At 42.5% G+C, this 23,878-nt stretch overlaps 1 protein-coding gene across 14 annotated transcripts in view; it reads right to left on the bottom strand.

Annotated features, from left to right (window-relative positions):
- The window catches only part of zfhx3b (zinc finger homeobox 3b), a 308,314-nt gene that overhangs the window by 77,190 nt on the left and 207,246 nt on the right, over window positions 1-23,878 (bottom strand). For 12 of the 14 annotated variants that reach the window (XM_085907649.1, XM_085907647.1, XM_085907642.1 and 9 more), the window contains 3 exons: window positions 5,162-7,708; window positions 4,010-4,589; window positions 1,880-2,376 (listed from right to left, as the gene is read on the bottom strand). In XM_085907649.1, the coding sequence (XP_085763775.1) occupies window positions 1,880-2,376; window positions 4,010-4,589; window positions 5,162-7,672 (3,588 nt within the window). In that variant the 5' untranslated portion in view covers window positions 7,673-7,708. Of the gene's footprint in view, window positions 1-1,879; window positions 2,377-4,009; window positions 4,590-5,161; window positions 7,709-14,337; window positions 14,421-23,878 lie in introns of all 14 variants that reach the window. The other 2 variants (XM_085907653.1, XM_085907656.1) reach the window with 2 other exon arrangements.

Genomic DNA, 23,878 nt, shown 5'->3' on the forward strand with positions numbered 1-23,878 from the left:
ATCGCCACCAGGACAATAAATTCAAGAGTGCTAAGACTGTGACACCAAGTGCAGAGTCAGTGCTGCCAAGAGGTCTTAGAACCATGTAGTTGTTGTCCGCTAATCACATTTGTGAGTCATGAAATGCCAAGTCATAAAATAATACTTGTCAACAAGTATGTGTTGTTTTTTTTTCATCTTCTTGATTTTGGTTGAGGTTTGAGGCGGGCTCATGAGATCATCTCTGGGTGAGAATGCAGGTGAGTTCTGGACAGTTTTACCCTCAAGATTCACAGGTTTTAAGAAACATGGAGCCAACGTAAGAGGCTTAAGTCATAAAAATGATCATTCCTAGATGTGTTGTACATATTTAATCCCTCCACAGCCGAGCAGCGCTGTGACATATGTCTTCTCTTAAAAACTTGAGCGGAAAAAGACAGAAGAAAATCTGGTTCTCTTTTTCTCTTGGGCTTGCTGCAGAGGAAATCACACATATAATGTAATATAAAGTGCACGGTACATCCGCCGGGACAGCAAAAGCAATCCATCCCTCCCAAAAGGTGTGAGGAGGACAGAGAGGTTGCCAGAATCTAATCTGGTTGAATGCAAGACTCTCATTAGAATGTGGGCCAGGGTAAGTCTGGCACATGTTGTCTATGCAAGATGAAGACACTCCTTACTCATTGCTCTATGCATTCTTAAGGTGCATGCGAGCCCGGGGATTTTCCTGTTATTTTTACAGGCCAAACTAGCCTCCGCCTCCTCGTCCCCTGGACCTCTTTGATGACTTTAGCTGGAGCCTGTCTCTCACCTTCCCCTTTAACCAAACCATGAACATTGATTTCTCTCTCATGTTGTTTCGGTGTAAAGGCCTCAGAGACAGGAGCAGTGCTTACTATGCCAGTGGTTGCAATAAAGTATTCATAAAGCAGAATTATTTTATGGACGGTCTTTTCGAGGGGCTTTGCAGACCACTTGAAATTGAGCTCTTAATGTGATTGGACAGCACATTTGCTCACATGGCTTTTAATTTGTGCTTGTTAAAATATACTATAAAATAAACCTATATAAAAAAAGCGGACAAATTAAAACTTTTCTGTAAAAGAACCACTTCAGGCAAGGGAGTAACATTAAATCCAGTCAACATATGAGAAGACATACATATATATATATATATATATATATATATATATATATATATATATATATATATATATATATATATATATATATATATATATATATATATATACACACATATATGTACCGTTTGTCTAAGAATATATTGCAGTGTATGTAATGACTTACAGAAAGGATGTGTTGTCTGTGATTTGTTGTGTGTGCTCATTCTACGCTTGTGTATGTGCCAGTTTGGGTTAAGTGTGGAGTGGTCAAACCGCAGACTCACAGGATAGGTACCTAAGTGGAATCAGGGCTGTTAGATTTATGGCCATTTGTTCGGAGAGTGTTCATCCATTGGCTATTATGGAATGATTAGAGGAGAAGGTGAAGCTCCAAGTCCAGCAAAAATCAATACGGCTGTCGAGAACGATTCAGCCTCTCCTGCTCCGGGGAGTATTAGCACCAAACCTCTGTCTACTCGCACTTCTTCATTCGTCTCCAAGTGATCCACCCCACATCTAAGAGCAGCTTTGTCTGCTGTGTTCCTTACATGGAAGCAATGTGGCCTTTATTCTATTGAGCGACCAGCAAGGGTATGACCAAAAATGCCATGACTGCATTGCTTTTGGACTACAGTGATCTCTCGCTATTTCGCGGTCCGTCTTTCGCGGCCTCAGTGTCTCACAGGTTTTTAAGAATTCAAATTGTGCCGATATTTCGGTGCATCAAGGCTTTTTGCTGAGTGTGAATAAAGTGAAACAGTTAGAAGCCCACTGACCTTGTAAAGTTTGAGGCTAGCCTCATGTCGGGAATTGACTGTGTGCATCCTCAACTTTTCCAAGCTGTTGGTGTAGTAGTCGCAAGCGTTGCACTTCAGGTGTACCGGATTGCCAATGGCCACGCATTTCAGTCGCCATTCGTTGCCTTTGCCTCCCTCCTTAATGTGGGCCACAAGCTGGTACTTTTGAACGTGCTTGTCCGTCTTGCAGTGGAGCTGGAAATTGGCCTTGAGTTGAGTGGTGTAGTGGCACAACTTGCACTGATGAGAGTCGCCCACCACGGCACGCCACTCCTCCTCGGGCAGGCTGCGCTCAGCCCCCATATGGATGCCGAGGACATCCAGGTTGTCGGTGGTGAAGCGGTTGCACACAGCGCACTGGAAGAGCTTGAGCGAAGGGTCGCTAGTTTGTGATAGACTTTCTCCCAAGGTCATTAGCTCCTCTGACACCAACTGGCCACTGCCCAGGCGCATATCCATCGGGATGTCCCCACCTACTTGGATGTGTAGAAACAGACAGACAAGGAGAAAATATAAGAAGTGGAAAATGAAGACAGTTTGAAAATTCATCATGAAACCCAACATATTTCAAGTTGAAGAAATTTTAATTTAGCTCAAAGACCAAGTTGTGTCTCAATAACAAGCGCTCATTTGTTGCTGATGTAAGCATTCCTATTTTCGGTTGTACAGCGGAATAATATTGTAAATGGGTCTGTTCCCATGCATCCTTTCCTAGGTGCAACTTTTGAGCTCACCTCATTATTTACACTACGCATGATTGGACTGTAAAATGAACATTGACATGACTGCACGCTGGTGATGTTAAAAAAAACCACAAAATTCTAAAATTCAAGCAGTCTTTAGTAAAGAACATAAATATTTAAGCAATTTATTCATTCATGCACAGGAAAAATATTCAGTGAAATAGACCAAAGTCAAAAAGGTATCCCATAGAGCCCCCCCAAACCAGGCTCACACCCCGACTCCCCTCTTTGTTGTTTGTTTAAAGCTATGTTTCCCAAATCAATGCTCTGGTAAGCAGATGTGTAATTGTTTTCCCAAAACTAATGTCAGCCCTTCCTCTTTTCAGCTCTCTCACGCACCATCACCTTGTTCGACATAATTTAAGTGCTGGGAATAATCACTCTCAGGCAGGGAGTGGATGAAGTTACACCTCTCACCAAACCCTAACTGTACGTCTTATACCATACAGTCGTATGATTCTTTTTGTGCGTTATCTGGGGGAGGGGGGGGGGGTGGGCAGGGATGACAACTGACATTTACGAACCTTGTGTGTCATCCTTGCCTCCCTAGTAACATGCTTATTAGAACTCACCTCACAGGAAAATGAACCAGATGGTGGAGAGGGAAAAACATTAGTCACAGCAATCAATTCCTGTTTGTGTCTTTGAATTGGCAACAGTTGCAGACAAGTCTGCACAAACTGTGGGGTTGTAACGGGAACGGCAAACATGCTGCTGTGGTGGTTAATTGCCTATGCTGAGCCCTCTAACCTTCCTTCTTTGGCCATGATAAAATATGTACATAACTACACTAGCTGGTAAATAAAAAAAAAATGGGGGGAAAAATTATAAACTTAAATTGTCAGCTTCAGCAGCATTTTGGGAATAATAATAAAGTAATGGAAAGGAATTTTTGCCCCAACTCATTAACCCTGGTTATCACAAAGTAAATAAAATAATAAGTTTATATTCATTTTTTATATAGATTTGAATTTCTAAATTTATAAATATAAATGATAATATTTGGGAGATTGAATTGAATTTAATTTTTATTAATTATATATTCATTTTATATTCATTTTATATAAATTTAAATGTATAAATATTAATTTATAATAATATTTGGGAGATTGAATTAGAAGCTCGAGATGCTTAAATAAAAAGAGCTGAAAAGCAAACATTTCTGCAAAATCCTTTTAAGCCATCAAAATGTAAACACAGCTTGAGCTATATTTAAGCGTAAATTTAGATTTTCATTAGGTGGTGAACTTTCAAGTGGAACAGAAAATGCCATTTGCTCCATATAGAGGTAAACCTAGATACTAATTACATAAGGACTGTGGTGATTTAGCAGTGCTAGAGACATTTAATTAGAGAACAAACTCACCCAGTGCAGGGGTCAAGGCAGCCATGCTGGGATCTAAAGGAAAGCCCCCCATTAGGAACTGGGCCTCAGGTCCTGTTGGGTCTATCTTGAGGCCTGGCGGTAGGCTCATGTTCTGTGTCAGGTAATACTGGTAGAGCTCAGCCTCGGAGGGCGAGGGCATAGCTCCCAGCGCCAGTCGGCCGTGTTGCATTTGAGTCACGTTCTGCTGGAGGAGCATCATGTTGTGCATGTGCTTCTCGCTGGTCATGTGGATGCGGAGATTCCGCGCCACGTTGGTTTCGTAGTCGCATACCTCACAGCGCCAAGTCGGTTTGCTCTTTGGCTTGGTCGGTGAGGGGGCAGCGCACGGTACACTTACATGGGCGGAGGACTGCGTGGGGTGATGGTGGGCCGGGTGGTGGCTACCGGCCTGGGTCACAGAGGGCACGGCCACCACGCCTCCCGGGCCATGTCCAAACACCTGTTCCTGCGCTGATCCAATTGAGCCTCCGTTCTGCAGTGTCTGCATGTTGTTTAGGTGTTTATCTGACTGCATGTGGATGCTTAGGTTCCCCTTAGTGGTTGTTGAGTAGTTACAAACCTGGAGAACATAAGCAAACCAATCACATAAGAATCAGTACAAGTAAATACAACAGTGCCTTGAGATGTGCATTTTGTTTATTCCAAGACCATAATTTTAACTCAAAACATTAGTATCTCAAATCATATTTATCTATAGAAATGAATGGAAATGCCCTTGATGCGTTCCAGCCATCCCTCGAAACAACAAAACCTGGTGTAATGTGAATTATACTGAGGACAAATATTAATTCATACTTCTGTACTTTATGAAAACATACAGTAATTATATGAATAAAGAGAACATAAGGTAGTTACACTTATTTGAACGCCAGCCCCTAAAGCACTTTGAAGCTTCTTTTTTGATGAAACAATTATTCACCCTTTTTCAAGCGGCTGCCTAATGTGAAGTAAGCTGAGCTTGCTGCCATCATAGAGCACAGGAAAAAAAATGATGAGTTGGTCACTTGAATTTCAAGGCACCACTGTGCAAAATAAATCTGAACTGCACCGCCTGTGGACAACGAAATGGCTAATACGCTCCTAGCCCCGGACTTTTTACCATCTCCTTAAAAAGTTGAATACGTTACATACCTCACATCGGAAAGGTTTGTATCCACATGTATAGCTTTCTCCACGCGCCAGACGAGGATGACTTTGACCGCTGCTGCAGAACACACAAGAGCCTCCAGAATCTGGGTGCTTTTCTTTCATGTGAGCCTCCAAAGTCTGTTGATATTTGTAATGCCAGTTGCATTTGGGACACTTGAGTGTCTTGCATGAGTTACGCGAATGCATCATGGTCATGTGACCACCCAAAGAGCGCGAGGAACCTAGAACGGTGTCACATTTAGGGCATTCCACCCCACTTCCTCCACTGCCACCGGGCCCATGGTTCTGTGAACAGTCATTCACCCCTGTTATGTCACAGGAACCGCTGGGTTGGGGGTGAATGTGGCCATGCAATGATGAATGCAGGTGATGATGATGGTGGTGCATGTGGTGTTGCTGCAGAAGGGATCCATTTTCCTCCTCCTCCTCAGCCGGGCAATCATTTGGTTCTGGAGCTGTGGCACTATCTCGATTGGCACTTTCATCAGCAGCAGCGTTGGAGGATAGAGGTGAGGAAGAAGTGCCAGCAGTGTCCTCCTCACTCTTTCTGACATTGGCTGCTGCCATTGCCATGGGAACGGTAGTTCCCTGGCAGTTAAAGCTCAGAGGGAGCTCTGAGGTTCTCCCCCCACCTTCTGTAGCTGAAACCTCCTCCTTGACAGAGGAAGAAGTGGAAGCAGGGGATTTACTGTTTCGCGTGTAACTGACCGCAGGGGTGCAGGCAGAAGGCTGGAGAGTGCTACTAGGCATTAATAAAGGAGATTTGGAAATGCTTTGGTTTGAGATAGCTGGTTCCCCTGCATCACCTCCACCACTGCTACTATTAACACCACTGGTCACCACAGTGCCTTCTGCCTCCACCTCATCTTCTTCCCCTAATAACGGTTCTGCTTCCTCTTCTTCTGAACCCCCCACCTGGCTAGCGAGGTGTGTCGTACTGCCAAGGCCCTCGCTGGCCCCATCGTTTCCCTTGTAAGCCAACTCGTTCCCGGTAGGCTCCTCTGTTCTCCCCCCATGTAAAGACAGGGCACTGGAGTCTTTGGCAGAGCCTTGGGGTGAGGGAAGAGTGGATGCTTTGGGAGTGCCCAGCCTTCCAAGAGACAAGACAGAGCTTAGCGGGGTTTGCTGCGTCTGCTGCTGCTGGAGGCTAGAGTCAGAGTCTTTGTTCTGGAGGGTCTCGCTGCCTCCACTGCTGCTTCCAGCCTCCAAATGGACACCACTAAACGTGCCATAAAAGCTCTGGCCAGAGTTCATAGGAAGCAGGGGAGGTGGCACAGGAGTGCCCTTAGTTTTTGGTTCCAGGAAGCTGATGAGGGGCTCTTTGTCTTTTCCAATCCCCTGGATGATAGCAGATGCATGGTTGTCCCCCAATAGACGGCGTTCATCCTCACACAGCGTCATGCGGTGGTCATGGACAGCATGGGTGGCAAAGGAACGCGCGTAACCAAAGGACAGCTTGCAGAGAAAACACATGAGAATAGGCTTACCCTTGCCATAGAGGGCCAAACCATCAAATTTGGAGAAATCCACATTGTTAGGAACATCTTTGGATACACAGGACTTCTTGGCAGACCCATCGCTGTTAAGGTAATCCTTGTTACTTTTGTGCCGCACATCAAAGACACGAAAACTGTGCAGGACAGGACTGAGGCCTGCCATGGATGAGGTATTGGAGAAACCTTGGTCTGAATTGCCAAACCACTTCCCAAAGGACGAGGCTATGTGAAACGTGTTGATGATCTGAGGGTACACCGAGGATGACGTCCCGGCCGGTTCCCCGGGTTTCCCCCCACTAGCGAGAGAGTTTGTGGGAAGCAGGCTGGGAACCATGCTCCCACCGCTTTGGATGAGCTGACTGAGGCTCTCAACGATGTAGGCGGAGCCATCGGGTTGGTAGACGATCTCTCCAGCCAAGTTTTCCACATCGCTACTCTCCTCTTCCTCTTCCTCCTCTCCTTCTTCACTTCCACTCTCAGGCCCACCTCGCCCTTGTGCGGGCTGATGACGCAGAAGAGTGGGCATGCCCCCTGCGCCTTGAGCCATCACTACCCCGGGAAAGGGTTGAAGACTTGGGAAACAGCTGTCGATTTCCATTTCGTCCAAATCCTCCGATTCTTCCTCTTCTCCACAGCTCAATCTGTCCCGCTCCTCTCCCTCTCGGCCCTCTCTCTTGGAATGCAGCTGACCAGTGGCAGGGCTATCCCGGTGAGCCTGGCTGGATGTTTGTTTTGGCTGGGACTGCAGAGACTGTAGTTCCCTCACCTCGTCATGAAGAGCACAAGGGTTTTCGGATTGAGAAGAATAAGGAGCAGAAAAGGACAGCGGGTCCAGGGAAGCGGCCTGGTTGGCGCAAGGAAGCTGCAAGTTAGGGTGATCGTTCCAGGGCTGTGGAGGTTGCTGTTGCTGCTGCTGCTGCCGCTGCTGCTGCTGCTGCTGGGAGGAGCTGAGCCCATCGTCTGTCCCAGAAAACACGGGAGACTCACAGCTGTCCATGCTGATGCCTACATGAGGCGTTCATCGCATCCAGGCCTGAGGACACACACAAAAAAAGACAAATGTGCGTTAGATACAAAGAAGCAAGAGTCAGTGAAAACCATATAAACCATATAATGTACAAAACAAGAGACTATTTACTCTCTAGAAGTATTCTAGAAAATTACTGTAAAAAATGTCAGTGCTCATTCCACAAAGTTATCTATTGAAACAATAGAAAGATTCATCTTCTTGCCATACCAGGAAGGTAGCATCTTTTATCTTCATCTTCTGAACAACATTCTTAATCTTATATGCTGCAAAATCCTACATCTATTTTTAATTAACTTGCAGTGAAAAAAAGGAGAAACAGCAAAGTGGAATGGATCAAATAGATGTCAGATATCAGCACTTTGAACATTTACATAACCTGCAGAAAAAGTGAAAACTGCGGCTAAAATAAAAATTCGTAACCGTATCACCATTTACACTTCAAAATGGAAATTTTGAGACACGTATTAACTACAGCAATCAAAGAATTTTCTATCCGCCAAAAATTTACACTTGACTGCGGCTGTGTTATGATCTTGCCTCTCACAGTTCAACCTCCTGACTCAACAATACAACCATCCCCCATCCTTGAACAAATAAATGGTAGCTGAGCTTTTGGGATCTGGCTATGCCCTGAGCACCACAGAGGCCCAACACTGGATCCAATGTAGAGCACAGAATAGATCAAATGATAACTCTCCATACTGCTGAGCTAATACTTTTTATTAAAGGATGCAGCTAGCATTGATTAAAGGGGGCAATCGGGCTAAAACCAATAACTCTGTGCTGCCCTTTAACCCCCCTGTGCTGCATATTACATGAGCAAAGTTTCCCAGCACCAGGCCTGCCGTCATCCCCCGGCTGATTAGCACATTCATTGCTTGCACTTGATTTATTTACTTATTTACTTATGGATGCAAATTTTAGCAGTGGAGTCTACCCCCACACCCAAGCAGTGAGGGAGAGGAGAGATTGATAATGTCTGTCTCACTTTTCATGAATGTCTGATGAGCCTCTCACCCACACAACATACCTGAAACCTCTCAGACATTCATACAAAAGGCATAAGATGGAATTCATGGAAGAAATAACAAAGAAGTGCAGTCAGTGCACAGAACACTTTCAATAATGCTGAAGCGAGTGAAGCCAAAAACTGATATTATTTGTATGGTCTGGTTCATTATCCTTTTGTTTACACTCGACACAAGTTCACAACCGTGGCCCCTGAATTGAATAAAAACACATTGTCGGGCTTTTCAGCCCAACTTGCTTAATGTGGCAAAATATGATTTCTGGATATTGGCCTTATTGAATGTGGGAACTACTTGTGGGCATTTATTATTCACTGGATTAATAAGCAGCTATGGGCTTCACACGCAGTCAAACTAATGGGAAAAAGGAATTGAGAGGAACGCTGCAAAAATTCTACATGTCTAGTAGACAGTAACGCTTCTTGAAATTATGCATTCATGAATTAAATGACCAAATGAATTTGATAACCACTTTGTAATGCATGTATTGCAACTCACAGGACTGAACAAAATATCATCCAAAAGATGCGCCGCTATTTCCCGGTCAATTTCTGCAATAATGATAATCGCATAATAATGCTTGAAACAAATGACTGCTCAGATCAACACCAGATTGTCAGTGCGTCACTTGTCACAAGTGTGTCAATGGGAACGTAGCTATTGACCTCCAAGGGTTCCCTGATGAGTTGGAATTAAGTGGTAATCGTTGTTGTATTTACAGTATACAGTATAGCCATCATTCCCGCTCCAGTATAAACTATTTGACGCAATAAGAAGTGTACAGGGTGGCAGTGCTACACCACTATGTTTGCATCCGCTGCTTACAGAAAACAGAATTGGCCTTTAAAATCAAGATGGTGTAATTCAATAAAGCGCAGTGGTTACTGATGAGCTATGGGATTGTCTGGAGACAGTAAGTCGCAGATGGGCTCGATGATATAATGCTTGTCTCTGAGACTGTGCCTGGCTCAGTGACACCTGTTTAAGGGAGGTAAAAAGCTTTAATCTCTAGGAGGCACCAAACAAGTCCAAGACACAGACAAAGCGACTCGGTCCGACAAGACAAGAAGTGGAGGAGGCCGGTGTCTGCCTGTGCTGTGTTCAACTAAAAAGTGACTTTTTATCGTGGCTTTATATAATGGTTTACACTGTGATATTTACACAAGAAGTTTCCTTTGAATGTAAGCTGGAGATGATGTCAACATTGCTTCTGTACTCATGCTGAACCGAACAGAACCCAAACAAACTTCAACTCACAATGAGAGATAATGGGAAGGAAGAAAAAGCTGAATTCCTCGGCCGATATCAGTCTGTTTCATTGCGGAATCTTGTTTCCACCTGCCTTCAAAGCTTTATGTACCCCCCCCCCTTTCTCCCCCTAAAAAGTCATACTTCACTTCTTTCCAATATGCTAACAAACGAGATGGAGGGAAGCTTGAGAATAGGTCATTTGACAAGAATAGAAAACGACATTTAGGTATGAGTCTTTTCACCGGTGGGTGTTTTCTGGACAAATGAGGATGGAATGCCCTAGGATGGAGACGATAATGCTGCCAGATGACGCTTCAGAAGGAGTAGCCATTTGTTTAGAATAGCCTGTTTCTCCAAGGGGGTCCTTGCATGGGTTGCTTTCGACCTGTTCCCAAATGTGTCCTCTCAAGAGCTAAGTTACGACTCGGCATCAAAGTATCGAGAGCAACAGAAGTGAACGTCAACCAGAAATGCATCAGTGCTGATACATCTACATCTGCACATTTTGAGCGAGACACCCAGGAAACCCACCGCCTTGTCGGGAGCCCCTTTTGCACTCAGGCACCGTTGCAGGTTGCAGGGGAATTTCTCATGCGGTACACGTTTGTGGCTGCGCTCAACTGAAGAAAGAAAGTAACGAATCAGTTCCTCAGAAGTGATTGCATTCAGTACATTCACTCAAAAGATTTGTTCGTTTGAATGAGTCGTTTGCCAACAGCAATACGAGCGAAACAGTCTATCACAAAGAAAATGAAATATTCTTTACATGCAAATGCGGAGTTATACACTAGAATCTGGGGACATCTTTATATTTTCAGTGTGAAAGCACACAAAAAGTGCTCTGCTGTTTGAAACTGAAATTGTTTAAATTATTGTGTCACAGGCTACATTGCAGTCAAATGTGTAGCAAGCAACCGAAAAACATGCAGTGGGATGTTCACGTTACAGTAGTGACCAGATTTTCTAAAAATTGTAATACTTGAGTGAAAATGGTGCCATGTAAGCGAAAAATTAGTTTTATGTTTCTTAAAAATATTTGATTAAAAGACAAGAATCATCACAATTGCAAGACATAATTGCATCATCAAGTATCTGTACTTGGAATTGGTTAGTGCTCCAATCAAATACTCAGTCTGAAAAAAATAAATGGCAATGGTGCACTCGCAACAATGGCAAAAGAGCATTTTTGTCCCTGTTTAATGCTGTGTCTCTGTGTCTGGTCTCTGAGCCTTCAGTGAGCTTGGCCAGCCACCGCAGGGTAAAGGGCGCTTATTGGAAAATCAATGGCGTGAACGCTAAGCAAGTTACAGGAAGATGTGGGAAGGAAAGGTTCTTATTGATAAAGCAGGGGAAGGCCTTTGATGTTGCACTTGGGACATGCTCATTGATGGGGGGTACCGTTGTACTCCTAAGGCAAATCGGAGCTGGGCTTTATCTGCTAAGTTAGTTCCAATGAATGGCTTATAAAAACATGACTATTTAACATAAGTCAAAAGGTCACACTTCACATAGCTTAGTGCTTTGCAGAATTGTGCCTCTTTCTATTTGGGATATTTTACCCTTTCAATCATATGATACTGTGTATCAATTACACCTTCCATATTTTTTATGCTTAAAAAAAAAATGATTACGCACTTATGTTAGTACACGTTTTGCACATTATGCAACAATGCACATCTTATTATTATACACAGCGGGCACTTTAAGGTACTCCTACACATTTAATAAGATCCAGTACAGATCACATAGGTGTTTGTTTTAGTGGGCTCCATCTCGTAACTAAATTTCAGCAGTTCACAAATAAAAATGATCTGTCTAAAGCCCCTTTTTGTCATTAGTATCTAAATAATAATTTGTTGGTGGTACTTTGATCATTTGTACCCAAAGTACTTCTGAAATGTATACTTAATGCTGTGGTCAGTGATTGAATTGTAATTGAAGTAACAACTGGCAGTGTTTATAAACCTATACAAGTTACGCAGTCTCACTGCTCCGGTTGGTTTCATTGTATAAATTTACCCCTGTGAACGTGTCAATTAACCGCACGCAGATACAGTACAGCATTGTTGTTTATTGCAGCTGTAATTATTTGCTCAACCATTTTGCTCATGCAGGCATAAAGGTACTTCAGTATTGTTCAGACTGCAGAAGGCAAAAAGTCACCTCAGGTCGATGGCACTCAGCCTGTAAACAGGGCTTCCCGTAAAATCAATGATCTTCAGTAGGAGATATCAGTGTGGGGGAACAGAAATAGCCGTGGTGGTGTTGAGTCTGAGGGAAGAACAGCGCTGGGTGTTTACAAGAGAGTGCAGGGAGGGGGGTCGTGGGAGGGGGAGCTCACTGGCACCTCAGAGTATTTTGAAGCGATAGCTGAAGTGAGATCGAGGGAGCTTCCGTCAAGCTCTGGATGTACAGAAGACAGCTCAGGTTGCCAAGGCGACTTCAGAGCCCATATTTAATCCCTCTGATGTACATCGTTTTTGTGTGTGTGTGTGTGTGTGTGTGTGTGTGTGTGTGTGTGTGTGTGTGTGTGTGTGTGTGTGTGTGTGTGTGTGTGTGATTCATCCGTTACAGAAAGTGTGATTAAAACAGAATCATATGCAATTTTATCTAATATTTCCCATAGAAAATAACTTTTTTGTCCGGACGTTCAAAAGTTTTAACAGAAAATATTTATTTTATTTTATAGAAAATAATTTTTTTTTTATAGAAAACAGTAATAGCAAACAAAATGCTACACGGAGTGAGGAGGTCCCATTTTTGTATTTTGCTGTGATGTCTTTCTTAAATTGTATTTTAGGTTGTTACCACCTTTATCAAATGGCTGGCACCAGGAAGTGTACGTATTTTTTGAAAAGTACGACCAACCCTATTTTACAATAGATGAAGGCAGCAATCCTTTCGGTCTGCTCTGCAACACTTGGGTAGGTCGGAGTAACATCTGTGCAAGACATCCTGTCAAAAGTCAGGCCTTCAAAATAAAAATACATCAATAAAATAACATTTTCACTACACCTTTTTAGGACTTTTTCTGCTAATGTTGCCTGACTGAAAGCTTAAATTGCCATTTGTTCAATCTTTTTTTTACAGAATTTAAAATGTAATTTTTACAGAATGCAAGACGATGATCACCAACGTAAAACTCAGGCTGGTTGAGTCACGAGGCAAATTGATTTCAATGAAACGACCTAATTAATGAATTAAATTATTAATATTTGGCCTTGGCAAAGAGGGCTGAGAGGGCTGGGCTCTACTGCCAGCCGTCGTAGTTAATAAGGAATCATCTGCTGCATTCCTCATCACACTAAGTGTACCTAACTTAAGACTTTTCCCAATTCTTTTTTCTTTTTTTAAGTAATACAATGTTAGTTTTAAATGGCTGCATGATTGAGACCTGATCAGAACGCAAAACAACTTCCAGCGACCTCAAAGAGTCATTTCTACTCGCGGCTGTTTCTCTGGTTTCTTTTGGTGCGATCAAAGCGGCGTGCTGGTGTAATTAGAAGTAGTTAATTAACTGTGGGTTAATTACTGGGTTCTACAGCGTGCGAGTTGGAGACGTGGCGGGTGGCAAAGCAAAGGGAAGCGGCATACACACAGCAAGAAGCCCTACAATTAGCAACCAGCACAAAGGGGGGTTGCTTCACTCATATAATTTCATTCAATGAGGAGATAGTGAGAACAGCGATGTGCAATATATTGGTTTTGCCTGCATTTACAGAGAATTCTTCAAATTGTTGCATGATTTTCACAATGAATGTAAAGGTCAGTCATCAACCGTATGCATAATTTTGATTAGAAATTAGAAACAACGATACCATTGTGTACACATTTGAGAGAGAAAAGTGTTGTGACTGGAAAAAACAAACAAACAAAACTTATTAGATTAGTGACATACAGACATCACAAGTTGAGCCCAACAGATATGGATTGAAGGATTTGCTCCAGTCTAACGTGGAGCTTCTCATCAATTAGCATGCACTGCTGACTTTCCCATGGTTTGGAATGCACAAACTCTGGGAAGACACTCACGACTTTGTACACCGCTCTGCCACGCTGGCACTATTCCAGCCAAGCAACAAACATGATGCATCTTGGGAGAATTGCTACAAAGTACAATATTCACCGAGACAGTGAGCAAAGTAAGTGAGAGGAAATGGACACATGCAAGAGGACTTGAAAATGAGGGAAGAAAAGAGAGAAGAGGGAACATAGCTGATCATAGTGTGTGAGCCCCTGGTCTTTAATTTCTACTAATTATAAAATCTGCCCCTATTTATATCTGCTGGAAGCAAACATTCCCTCATGAGAGGAAATATGCTAAAAGCTTTAAAAGCTTCTGTTTGCACTCACTCGGTTTTATTTTCACCACAGAAACGGCATGACGGTGGCAGTGAGGGTGAACCCAAGGTCAACGAAGCACACATCAGCATGCGCTGAAAAACATCACCAAGGCGTGAGTAAAAATATAAAGTATGAAATTGCAAATGCATGAATGTGTCGAGTGCGACAGAAAAATAGGAGTGGGTCCACATGCTCAAACATGCACACACCTTCAAGTGTCATGGTAGTTCAGGAAACCACAAACACAGTTGTTAAAATGATCAATACCCTTGAAATATTAAACCATAAGAAGCCGCATTATTGATTAGGAGACCAATAATAAAATGGTTTACTTATGACTATTGGTGGAGTTTAGGTAAATGTGCAAGATATCATCATCTCACGGCAAGCAAAATGACAAACACACAAATTATGTTAAAAAATGGACACCAACAACAACAAATTCATCCATTCTCTGAACCGCTCATCCTCGCAAGGAGGCAGTTGAGGCCTCAGTGGTGAGGAAAAAAACAATCACAAAATTTTCACGTGTATTGTAGCCTATGGATCTCAAAGGTCTAAATGAAAATGGTTCAGCCTAGTGGAGACAGACACAAATAACACTGCTATTATGAAAAATATTTATTAATCCACGACAGGCCTATCACATCTATATATAAAATATAATATTTTTGATATGCCTTTGACATTATAGGTTCATTCTCCATATGAACATAGTCTTATAGCTAGTCCGATTCTAAACTGTTTTTTGGACTACTGCATACACACAACAACCGTCTCGAGTAAAAGTGTCCAAGCAAAATACCCTGGCTAAGGTCCTGCACAGGGATCATGCCCTGAGAGACAGAAATGGGTCACGGATAACATGTCTATAATCCTACGCCTCTTTGTGTAACCTGGAAAACAAATACATTGGTAATGACCCGGGCTTGCACCTGGTAAAACACTGTGTTCACTGGCACTTTGAATAAGACAAACAAAGAATTCTTAAGGGGACACCGTACATCCATTCTCAACACGAGTTATCCTGTTCAGGGTCGCAGAGGGTGCCGCAGCCTATCGCAGCTGACATCGGGCTACACGCCGAACTGGTCACTAGCCAGTTGCAGGGCACATGTCATGAGAACTCGCCGTTCCACAAGGCGACAATGCATTGATTAAAAGCATCTACTGTACGCTGGCGTGAAGGCAAGTTGCAAAAGAACACGTCAACAGCGTGAGCTATTGGCTCGCTCTTCACCTTCAGCGGTGTGATGATCCCATTTAGGAGGCATGTGAAGACCAAATGAGCAAAAAATGCAGTCTAATGTGGTTGGAAGCTGTCGAGGCCGAGGGTGAGAGCAGATATGCGGAAAGTTGCACACTGTTTAAGTGTGGAAAAGGCTCAATTACTATCTTTTTCGCTACGCACCGATACTGAGAGGTGGAGAAGACTCGTGCACAAATGTCAAACACACACAGTGTGCACCAGGGATTACAGGGTGTCCTCGTGAAACCATTCAGTGGAAATTATTTTGTTTTAGGAGGAAAAAAATGCATGAAAGCCATTGGTGAGCTGGCCTCTAATTCTAGAGTAGGATATCTTGGATAAATAATTAGAGGGCCTTTTTGATGGCCTTGCACAGTCAAAACCTTTGCTCTCTCTGTGACATTTGCTAAAGTCATTAATGACAAAGAAAATGGTCAAATATGTTAACCGCAGGACAAAAAAAGGCATGGCTGGGACTAAATTCTTTTCTTTTTCGCAAGAGCTTTCATCATTATTGAGAATTTAATGGACATGATGTTGAATGCATGGTTATTTTCATACCATAGCGAGATATATCTCCAGTTAGTACTTGCCACTTGAACACCGTGAAGCCTGTAATTAGTAGTATTACATTCATCAAATGCCGAATGCACTCATTCCTGCTCAAGGAAAATACACTTAGCATTTACAGTATGTAATACTCCATTACCAACTGCTCCAAGGCGGTAAATTTGCATGCATTTTACATGCTGGTGAGACGGAAAATCTTTACAGTGGCAAATTATGAACCATTGTGAGCAACTCTAACAAAAAGTTAAATAGATAGATAGTTAAACATGCAAACTGATGTTCCTTCTTGGTAGTGCAGTGATAACTGTGAGAGAAAACTTTTACAGAAAATCTATAAAAGACAGTGCAGAGGGGTACTGCCAAACGATATCTGCATGTGATTGCATGATGAAGAGCAAACGAGATCCGTCCACAATGTTCTGAAAACCCTTGAGTGAACAAAACTACTATTTTGTCTTCAAATGAAAAGGAGGATAAATGGGACTTAAAGACAACAAGCCCGTTTGCCCGTTAGTCATTTTAAGTGTTCATGTGCACTAAATCTAAGTTATGTTCCTCGTCGGAGACCTCCGGGGAAACACTGCCACACGACTACAACTGAAACCGTCTAAGCCAGTTCTAAACGTGAAACGAAAACAATAAAGCCCACTCTGATTTAAGCGAGAGAGAGAGAGAGAGAGAGAGAGAGAGAGAGAGAGAGAGAGAGAGAGAGAGAGAGAGAGAGAGAGAGAGAGAGAGAGAGAGAGAGAGAGAGAGAGAAATAGACAGACAGACAGACAAACAGAGACAGACAGAGACAGACAGACAAACAGAGACAGACAGACAGAGACAGAGACAGAGAGACAGAGAGACAGAGAGACAGAGAGAAAGGTCCTGGTGGCACACAACCCTGAACTGTGACAAATGGCAAAAAGGTCAGAGTGAAAGCAGCTGGACAGTTGAGCACAACACAGAAATGTCAAAATGCAAATTCTCAGAATGACTAAAGCACCATTTTATGAAGGAAACAGAATGATAGGAATGAAACAACTGAGTGTAAAGGGAAAAGCATAAACTAATGTGATATTTTAAAAGTGTGTTAATAAATTCTTAATGCCCCCCCTCGCCACTCTGAATGATGTGGCAGCCTCAGTGGTGTGAAAGTATATTTGAGAAAGAGCAGCCCCCTCCTGTCCCTCATCTGCACAGACACATGCACACACTGCTGCCCTTGTTCATTTGCCTTAATGAAACGGCCACATGCCTCCTGTCATCCCAGTGCTGCATGGACACTCAAGCACCTGGTAGATATAAATCAGGATGACCGAGCTGTATTTGGGAAGTGAGGCATTAAGCATGACAGGGGCTGTCAAAGTTCAGATAGCAACAACCGCAACATATAGCTAGAACTGCTGCGGAACAGACCCAAAAACCGAGGCCCGGACCCGACCATAGCTCTTATCTGCTGCTGCATCTCAGACTCGGCGTGACACAGCTGCCACATCTGGGCCCCAGCTGGGCAGCCCGCTGAGCGCACGGCTCGGCACAATTCGACTTGGCCGGGGGATCACTTTAGCAAGCCCCCCAACGGCGCGCATCTTCCGGGCTAGACTTTCACATCCTCCAGGAAGACTTGACCCCGTGTTTGCGGCCATATATTTTTGGCTTTCTTATCTGTGAGCTGAATTTCAAAGTGGTGTGGATTCTAATTCCAAGTAGGGGCGGGGGGAGATAAAAGTCATTGAGTGTGTGTATTGTTTCAGTGTAATATATGTATGTGTGTGGAATTTCAGTCATGTGAGTTCAGGGTCTGAGGGTCAAACTTTGCCAAGAGAGCCAACACATTCCTCAGAGGACAGGAACATATCTTAAGTGGCCGGGCAAGTGTTTGCAAAGACTTCACTGCATGTGTAAGTAATATCTATACTGCACTCTATATATTAAGTGTCACATCTCGCTGTGGCGCCTCTGCAGCCAACTATACACAACATAAGCACGACCGAAACATGCCACCTATTCCATTTAGGGCTGACCTACACACATTGAATCTTAATTCTTCAGTGAGTCAAGTCGAAATTGATTAATCAGTGACATCATCGATTGCACTTTGGATCACTTTCACGTAGAGACACATTTGGACAGATTAGTTTGTTTTTCTATTCAACGAGCCAGCCCGTCATATACGACCAGTCACATTTATGGTGAAATATCTCACCAAGGCCTTATAAAGTGACCCAAGTCTTGACATCTTGGTTAGTCTGTTTTGTGATATGTATAAAAGGTTTCTGTTATCACAAAGTTGTTGTCTGCATACTATTAGACTTTTAATTTGTCAAGGAAGATTTTGTGTCTCTGCCCTCGTTCCTTGCCGCCAGTTCCACAGTACCAGTGGTATGAATATTTTAAAACCGGCAGCAATCAAGACAAACCACGACTTTCATTAACAACCAGCTTATTTTTGCATTTTCTGGGCTCCTGGAAAAGTTGCTGCTCCACAGAGCACTTACGTTCAGTGATGGCAAGAGATGTGCAAGTCATAAGTCCTATGTAAATGGCCAAGTGGAAGACGATGTCAAAACCACGTGATTAGCGGGTTAGTTGACTTCAAGCTTTCAACGTCGATGGGTTCAACCCCGACTTTCAACTTTGGTGCAACAGTTTGGGGAAGACCCTTTTCTGTTCCAATTGCACTAAGCAATGCCCATAAAACCACACTTGGATGAATTTGGTGTTGAGGACATTTGACTGAGTTGTACAAGGAAGAAAAAAAAAATGACTCTCAAAGTTGCTCGGCATTTGACCATCTGGTTGTACCATACATTTGGAGAACCGTTCATATCTGCAAAAGGGGTGCCAAAACATCTCGACCACCTTTGGTTCGTTCTTTAGTAGCTGTCCGAATATTTTTGTCTTCAAAGCCAGTTAAAGTTTGAAAAGATGGAGAGAGTTCTCAAAAAAACTGAACGCAAAGCAAGAGCAAATATTTTCCGGGCGATTTGGTTGTGGTCTCTCCCAGATGATGATGATGTCGGGACAATTCAAGAAGCTCTGCCTCGGCTCAACCCAACTGTAAATTAGAGTGCTGATAATGAGTTGCAGGATCAAGCCAATGACAGATGCAACTTGCAGGGGAAAAAGAAACCACGTGAAGAGGACCGCAGGATTACTTTTATGACACATAATATCAATTGATTCAGGCCCGTCGGGGAGGGAACGCATGTGTCAAGGTCATAAAAATGGCTCCATGTTCTGGATAAATTATATTGAAATGATCTTTGCCAGAAGTCAATAAAAGATGCAGATTTTAAAAGCAGGATAACCTGATATTGTCTACTTTGTTGATTCTCTCACTCACCCGCTCACAAGCGCTGCACGACATAACATTATAATTTAGGCCCAGATGACAAGGGTGACCACATTAAGAATTTGAGAGACTTAGAACACATGTGACCACACATAAATACTGGTGAATGACATCTATATAATCACTACTTACACTGCTACAAATATCCTGACTAAAAAACAAACCAAAAAGGAATTGTCATAGGAAATAAACTTTTCAGCACACCAAGTGGCCCTTGGAACACACCGGCAGTTACTTATAGCACAAGGTACTATGCTGAACATTTTATATATTTATTTAGTTTTTTTTTTTTTTTTTTTTTAAATAATTTTGATTTATTTATATAGGTTTTTTTTTTATTTTCAATAATTTTTACATTTTTTAATTTATTAAACACTTGAATCTGAGTCACTTCATTTTCAGTATAGTCCCAGTCAGACAATTCGGCAATGTATTCTTATTATTTGAGGAGACAAGACAAAACTTGCGAATAAACATTTATGCTCACCTCTTTGCACAATTTGAAGACTGGGGAAACCCAAAAAAAAAATACAAACAAACAAACGCACGTTTACAAAAAGATACGAACTTGAGCTGGCCCAAGTGGCACGCCCTGAAAGTTCAAGTTGAGTGCCACTACAAATTACAAGTTGACAAGTTAAATTATCCCCTGTATGTTTGATATAATGTATGTGCATGTTGAAGTCTGCTAAAGCAACTGCCTCCAGACACTTGTTCTGTATGAGGTATTTACATTTCAAGCAACATGTCACTCTGGGGGGAAAAAAGGCAAAGAGAGAAAACACCCAAAAAGCTCCTTTGAGGTTGATTGAGAGTAGCTTCCCTGCCACCTTCTTCACGTTGTCTCAGATAAAACACTGACGCGTCTCTAACAGATGCCCCCCTATTTGAGTTGTAACAAGGGGGAGCCCTCGCGGTGTAAAATGAGACGATGACTAATTGGTTCATAATCCGTAATTGCCAGGATGTAATTGGAGTGGACCTCTAGATGCCAGGTGCACCTTTAGGAGCTGGGGCAGCGGTTTGCCCTTTGACTGGCTACCAAGGCGTGTGTTGGGGAGGGTAAACGTGTGCAAATGGGTGGATGGGGTTGAATGTAGGCGGGAAAACAATGCTCGTATACAGAAGGACCCCCAAACAATAGAGTTTGGGTGTGGTGTCCATGCAAGGCAGTTGCAAGCGTTGAAAGAAATAGACTGTCTAAATGTGACACACTATAGATATAAGCATTGTTAACAAAATAATTAATTTAAAAACAAGAAAAATCAAGCCTTTTTCCCTGCTATCAAATGCCTAGATAGATAAATAAATGAATTAATCAATTTTAATTCTCTTATTGCCATACTCTAGTATACTCTGCATAGTTCTCGTTTTCTTGCACGATTTCAGCAGTTATCTTCCAAAGATATATAATATGATATGTACATTGTCTTTAAACAAATCTTTGAATTCATTTTGTAGAGTCTTTAACAATATTATTGCTGTTGTGGCAAAGCAGCTTCAAGTCCACTGGCATATTAATTCGCCGGCGGGCGTAAGAAATGAGTAGCTCAACATTTTCTCATGGTTCAGATGATGGGTCTCTGTGATCAATATGTTCACGACCCACCGAGCCAATACTACACAATAGCCAATCAATGTAATGGAGGCTGAGTGTTAATTGGTACAGAGTGAGAGGAAGGTTGGTGATGGAACAATTGATGCCTTTTTTGGTTTGTTTTGTCTTTTCAGGATATAAAAGTATATAAAAAAATAAGTATAGTGTAGAAGTGAACATATGTTTGTTAAACGCTTTTCTTAGGAATGAATGTGAACAATTACAAAAAGGGTATGTCGTGTGTGTGTTTTGCGGTTGTGCAGGGAGGGAGCTATTGGGTGAACATCTGTTTTTCCACCTATCACTATATGATTTTCAGTAATTAGTCAGAACACCTGTACTTGCATGTGTTCAGTCTTGCACAATACGTATCTTCTTTGGGCAGGTATATAAAACAACTCACCAAGTTTGAATCGAGGCAACTGGACTGTTCTTGCTTGTTCAAGACATTTGACCTCTTATCCAAAAGTCTTTCATTTTGGGGTGCTGAGTCCCCCTACTTTGAGCATGCCTTGGTTTAGGTTTGTCCAGTATATTTCAAAAGATGGATTTAATGCTCAGTGACATCAAACTTTGTGAACTCTTACAAACTTATCATTACAAAAATCCAAGCTGATGTTATATCAACAACTGGGAAAGATCACCTTGCAGGCAAACACCCATTTTGATCGTACACAGTAATTACTACAGCCACACACATTAAGCTTAGTATGTGCGCAATGCAGATCAATTTCTAGCAGAAAAGATTTGGTTCCGCTCCCATTGTCATACTTCATTTTTATCAGAAAGGAAACATGCTGAATTATATGATGGATAACAAGTCTGCATGCCTGAGAAGAAACATTCCGAAAAGATTTGATAGGTGCAGTTGTTTGGATAAAACCAAAATATTTTGTTATCTTTTTCTATTAAAGGAAAGGCCAGGAAAGATTCACTGAAGAAATGAACACATTAAACAAAGCCAATGAGCTAAGAGAAAGTGAGTCGGGGACACGTCTCCAATTAAACTGTTTACCAAAGCTGGTGAGTGCTCGGCGGTTGTTCTTTTTTTGGGGGGGTGGTGTGATGAGAGGTTGCAGCTGACAACGACAGATATGTAGAGCAAAGAGAAAAAACATCTGGCAGATATTCTGTCAGTTAAGAAGAAGAGGGAATGCATGGTAGTGGAAACAGCCTTTAGTCTGATGGAGTCCCATGCGATGTCTGGTGTCTTGTCCTGTGTTTACAGACCTCAAGATGAGTCAGTGTGGCTTTGGGTACAGAATAACACCATTCTGCGTGGTTTTAAATGCAACATGGTCACCCGCACCACACTTTTTTTTAATATACTGCCAGTAAATCACTGCAACGTTGCACAACAACTGTTACTCTAATTCGCTATGAATCTGATATTCAGCGGGTTACCTAAAAGTGAGGACGTGATCGAAATATATTGATCCCTGGCTTCTTTTATGTAATTTAGAGAAGATTAATTAGCATTTCCCTGTCGGTCTATCTGGCTGACACACTGAATACCAGTGAATTTAAAGAAGGTCTGAAGTGAAGACACAGTCCAAAATGCTCCCCCATGGGACCGTGGCATACCCCTAGCCTCTAAATTACCTTAGCTGACACCATGGGCTCATTTCTGTTCTGTACTTGGGCCACTGGCTGAGTAGGTCAGGACCTCCCCTATTAGAGAGCAGGCCAAAGCCACATAACTCTTTACCTAAGGTGAGGGTCAGTGTGATGCTCAGTCTTGCCAGGGTCAACCAGAGGTTCCTGGCCACTGAGGTTCATGACAATACAATAAAGTAATCAATCTGGGCGCTGGGCCCTCGTCAATAATATACTCCCAGACTGAGGAGGGTCACCACCTGTTCCCTGGCCTCTCCTTGGACTGTCCTGGCCTTCTGAAGTGCGTGTGTCTTGGATTTCACTATCACTGTCCTGAAGGGGAAACTGGCCGCTGTAATCAAGCCCTGACACTATATGGCCAATCAAAGACAAGGGAGTGGATGGAAAGTTATTTGAAGAGGAGGATTATATGATCGGTCTGTGCCGATCAAAAAAGAATGACAATCATCAACCAATAGGTTTCATCTGCTGTGTCGGACTCACAATTGTTGAAACCACGATCCTCCTTTCCTTAAGAGATTGTCGCTACCATTGCTTCCCTCGCATGCTTACCATGAATGGAAAACAGACAGCATTGTTGGTGGCTGCCAAGATGAGGCAGCAGTTAATTCTTGGCTGTCCTCCCTTCGCTGCTTAAAAGACAGGTATAGAGTTTCTAGCAGTTCCAGCTGGCTGGGTACAATGAAGACGTGAGTGCACAGTTTCAAGCAGGTGAACTAACCTCTCCTTTCCCTTACAACCCAAACAGTCCAACAGTAGCACCACCGTTAATCTTTTTTTTTTTTTTTTAAACCCACACCTTGCTTGATTTATAGTTAAAACAACCCCAATGTCTCAACCATTTCCTGTCTGGCAGTCTCTGCTCCCTGGCCAGCAAGATGCAGCAATGATAACGGAAACACAGAATCTATTTGATCAAACCTCGACTTAGTTTTCTTTGCAGAACACTTTAAAAACAACCACAGCTGAGGTAGTGTTTTATCTTAAAAGTAAATTTAACACTGAATAAGATAATTGCATAATTTCAAAACAACAAATACAACATTGAAATCAGGGCTGAACGCCAAAAATGACAATTAGTTTTAAGGTGCCTTTGGACAGTGAAGAGGTTCTCTAATAGTTTGTGTCACACACTGCTGAGTTGTGTTAAGCAAGTGTGGAGGCAACCCAAATC

The sequence above is a fragment of the Syngnathus leptorhynchus genome, chromosome 3, assembly GCF_054491065.1.
Source record: "Syngnathus leptorhynchus isolate UIUO chromosome 3, UIUO_Slep, whole genome shotgun sequence".
In the NCBI taxonomy this organism is placed as follows: domain Eukaryota; kingdom Metazoa; phylum Chordata; class Actinopteri; order Syngnathiformes; family Syngnathidae; genus Syngnathus; species Syngnathus leptorhynchus.